The 4,120-nt window shown below is 42.2% G+C and overlaps 1 protein-coding gene across 1 annotated transcript; it reads right to left on the reverse strand.

The window, feature by feature from the left end:
- Window positions 1-234: 234 nt before the first annotated feature.
- Window positions 235-2,983, reverse strand: LOC132189455 (subtilisin-like protease SBT1.7). The gene has a single exon (XM_059604193.1). The coding sequence runs from the start codon at window positions 2,828-2,830 to the stop codon at window positions 530-532; it is 2,301 nt and encodes a 766-aa protein (XP_059460176.1). The 5' UTR covers window positions 2,831-2,983; the 3' UTR covers window positions 235-529.
- Window positions 2,984-4,120: the final 1,137 nt, after the last annotated feature.

The raw sequence follows: 4,120 nt of genomic DNA on the forward strand, positions 1-4,120 counted from the left end.
GATCCCATGGCTCCATTGCGGGTAAAGGTACAGATATTCCAATAATCGGTGTTAGATAAGATGATACCTGACTGAAATCGACTTTATGCTGTACTAGTCCACAAAATCCATCTTTTTATTGCAGTTAGATAACACAAGTACTAAAAATAGATAGTCACCACCAATCTCAATCTAGCAGTTCCTGTAGTAATCCTCTACAGGCAGTTGTTTCGTCTCAAAATCAAAGAAAAGCTGTAAAGTCAAACCCTTTTTATTTTCTTCGATTGTGAGCCATGACAGAGAAGACACAGAGAGTTCTAGAAATAGTACGACACAAATCCAAGTTTAAATTCACAAGCCAGTCCCTTACATGCTTTGCTGTACAACTATTTTTTTTTTCTAGATTTCTTCTTCCCCTGTTTTTTAATCCATAACTGGCCCCAATTGCTGGGTTGCTGGACATAAGATAAAAGGAAAACTACAAGGCAAACCAATTCATTATACATAAAGAGAGAACATTTACGCCATGTTGGCACTTCAGATCCCGTTATCATGTCCAGGTGAAAGCAATTGGACTCCCGACCCGGTGTTTCTCTCCCGACCATACCAAATGAGCAAAGCTGTTTGAACCAGATGGCATAGAACTGGCAGTGAATGTCACGGTGTAGCTTTTCTTCTCATACAGTTCACTGAAAGTCAGTGATTTTGGTTCAACCAAGATTTTCACATCGGGGGATAACACAGAAACGGTATATGTTTCCGGAGTGCCCACATTAGTCAGAGTCCTGGTGTATTTTACAGTGCTTGTTTCTCCAACTCCACCTCCTCTGCCTGAAGCTGTTTCTAGAGGAACAGCGAAAGATGGATAATTAAACTCTCCTATGGTGTAATTCTTGCTTGAATCACAGGTGAACTGCATGTTTGTGGCAGTCTTAATTTGACTAGAGGTATACTGTAAGGCGCATAGGAAGCCTAGGTAGTCATCAACCGTGGTATTGTATACGAGGCCAGGATCAAGAGCAGCAACTGGATCCACGTGTCCAGCGCCGTAATCAAACGGTGTAGCTGGTTTTCCGGTAGCAACATCCAGTATGGTTTCGCCACTTATGTATTTAGGGTAAGCTGTGGTCATGAGGGCAGATCTGATGGCTGCAGGGCTCCATTCTGGGTGAGCAGCCTTAAGGAATGCAGCTAACCCGCTTACATGCGGGCATGACATGGATGTACCTGAAACAATATTGTAGCTTACGCGCCTGGTATCACCATCTAGCCCAGTTGGTCCGGCTGCACCCGTCCACCCAGCTAGGATATTGACTCCTGGTGCTATTAGGTCTGGCTTGAGTATTCCCAAAGTGAGCGGATTTGGACCTCTAGAACTGAATGCTGCAACCACCGGCGAGGGTGTGACATTTATTTTGGTTTCTCCTTGACCAATTATAGCAGTGGGATTAGGATCTGAGAGGATATAGTTCTTTATGGCATCGCCGGTTTTCTGTCCTACGGCTGCTGTAGGCAAGAGATGTGCATCGGCAACTAGCTCCTCCCCATAAGAATCTGTGTTAGCTAGTATCATCCCCACGCCTCCAGCTTTTTTAACCACCCTACCCTTTTCCACCCTAGAATTTGATCCTCGATCACATACCACAATTTTCCCAGCAACTTTTTTTGGAACTAGAGTGTCGCTCAAGCACAGACGACCATATGTCACGTTACTTGCGTTACCGGCATAAACAAGCGGTAATAGAGGATCACTCAACGGTTTCCCGTTGTAGAGTGATACACCAGTGTAATGTTTCCCGTTTCCGAGGGGAATGCTAACGGGAAAATCACGGTCCAAAGTTCCAGCACCCACAGTGGTTATCCATGGCGCAACGTTGGTCAAGGAATATGGGCTTGGTCCACCATTCCCAGCCGAGCATGATACAAGGATGCCCAGTGTCATTGCTTTGAAAGCTCCAGTGGAGACAATGTCTCTGTCGTAATCTGGTGTTCCTCCCCCAATAGACATGGATATGACATGGACACCATCTTCAATGGCCTTCTCAACTGCGGCTGCAATATCTGAGCTGAAACATCCGCCAAGCCAGCACACCTTGTATGTGGCAACTCGGGCATGTGTCGCCATACCACGAGCTGTCCCGTGAGCATAACCATAGAGGTTAGCTCCTTCTGCAGCAGACCCTGCCGCTGTTGTTGAGGTGTGAGTTCCATGGCCATCATCATCCCTTGGGGATTTCGATTCCACTGTTTCGTCAATTGGTCCAAACTGTGCTTCATAAGCTTTTGAGAAATACCTTGCGCCAATAAGTTTGCGGTTGCAGCTTGATGAATTGAAGTTCTTACCCTCCTCACATGCACCTTTCCAGCCACTCGGCATCGGCCCCATTCCTGTGTCGTCAAAGCTCTTTATTTCAGGCCATACACCGGTGTCCAATACTCCGACAATCACCTCGCCCACTTCGTCGTGCGTGGGGAAGAGAACCTCAGGCTTTTCTAGTCCAAGGAACTCCGGTGTCCGAGTTGTATGAAGCTCGTATCTCACTTCAGGCAGGACAGACAGAATTCCTGGTTGCTTTTCAAGTGACTCGGCTTCCTCGGCCGTCAGCCTTGTGGAGAAGCCGTGGATTATGTTGTTGTAGGTGTAAAGCATCTTTGCTGAGTCCGACACTGAATTCAAAGATGCGGCGTACCACTGAAAGTGGTCGTTGAAACTTAGCGGCATGTTGCTCTTGTCCATGTGAATTATGTAAGTCTGTTTTGATTTCTGGTTTTGCTCATCTACTGCTGCGTGTGTGTAAGAAAACGTTAGAAGTAGAACCATCTGCAGAAGCCTGAAAGCCATAATCTTCATTTTTCTCGCAGTGTCTTTGTGAGATTGAGAGAGCAGGGTTTCAGGCTACTCAGTGAGTTGAATGTTTGGTAGTGGATTGATTCTGAAAACGCAATAGAGAAGTGAATACCACTTGGGCATCAGAGAGGGTTTCTCCTGGTTCTCTTGGTTCATTAGCTAGCTACTAATATAAGTTTGTTTGGCAAAACATTTTAGATTTTTTTTTTTTTTAATAATAAAAAACAAAAAGTGCGGACAAAAAATTACCAAATGGAGCTGCTTTGTCAAAAGGTTAAGAGCCTTTTTGGAATTATGTTGGAAAGTAGAGTGTTAAAAGTATTTTCTAAGTTTTTTACCAAATGGACTCAAACTTTTTGTTTGGTGTAGCTTTTTATATTTTAAAACTATTTTTTAAATTTTTTAACGCAATCTCAAGCAGACTTGTCACTTGAAACAATGATATGATAGGGGGTTTTGCTCGGTGACTCGTATTCTATCAAGGTCTCTGAGCAGATTTTGGAGACAGAGTTGGTGTTATTAAGCAAATATTATTCAATGCTTGAAGGACCACTCTGTGTTGACTTGAATAATTCTATAACATTTGCTGGATAATACTTTTTGACACAGCACAGACTAAGAGAATCGCAGCCAGTCAGATGGACGGACCAGATTGAGTGGGCAAAAATTATGGCAAACAAGGCCTGCATAGTACTGTCATATACTTTACAGGTCAGTATCCATATTAGCAAATGCCCTTAGGTTGCGTGATGCTTTCAATTCAAATGCAATAATTGTGGAGCAAAACTTTCAAGCAGATACCGGCATATGATAATAGCTTAAGCTTTTGAGTCGTTGCTTGAGGGGTTTGGGTTTTTAGCATCCTTGCTTCATAGAGTAATGCTAGAAGGATTATAGTCATTTTCGTGTTATCTTAAATGTGATGTGACCTTTAAAATTATCATTAAATTTTAATCTACTAATGATTTAAAAAGCTACTTCACATTTTAGAAAACACGAGGACTTTAATCCTCGTTCAAGAATTACTCTATTTCATATTCTCTATCATAATTTTTTTCAACGGTCCAAACTTAATTCTACTTTTTTCTCTCTTTTTATTTATTTATTTATGAAAAAGCTTGAAGTTAAATTTAAACAGTTGAAAAAACTATAAAAGATGTGCCATAATTTCTTTTACAGTACTTACGTTTTGTGATATCTTTTAAAAACGTAAATTATTCTTGCGAAATCGCAATCTCAAACGCACCCTAAGCCAAATCCAAAATCCTAAACAAATCACATCATTGGGCGTAC

The sequence above is a fragment of the Corylus avellana genome, chromosome ca8, assembly GCF_901000735.1.
Source record: "Corylus avellana chromosome ca8, CavTom2PMs-1.0".
NCBI lineage: Eukaryota > Viridiplantae > Streptophyta > Magnoliopsida > Fagales > Betulaceae > Corylus > Corylus avellana.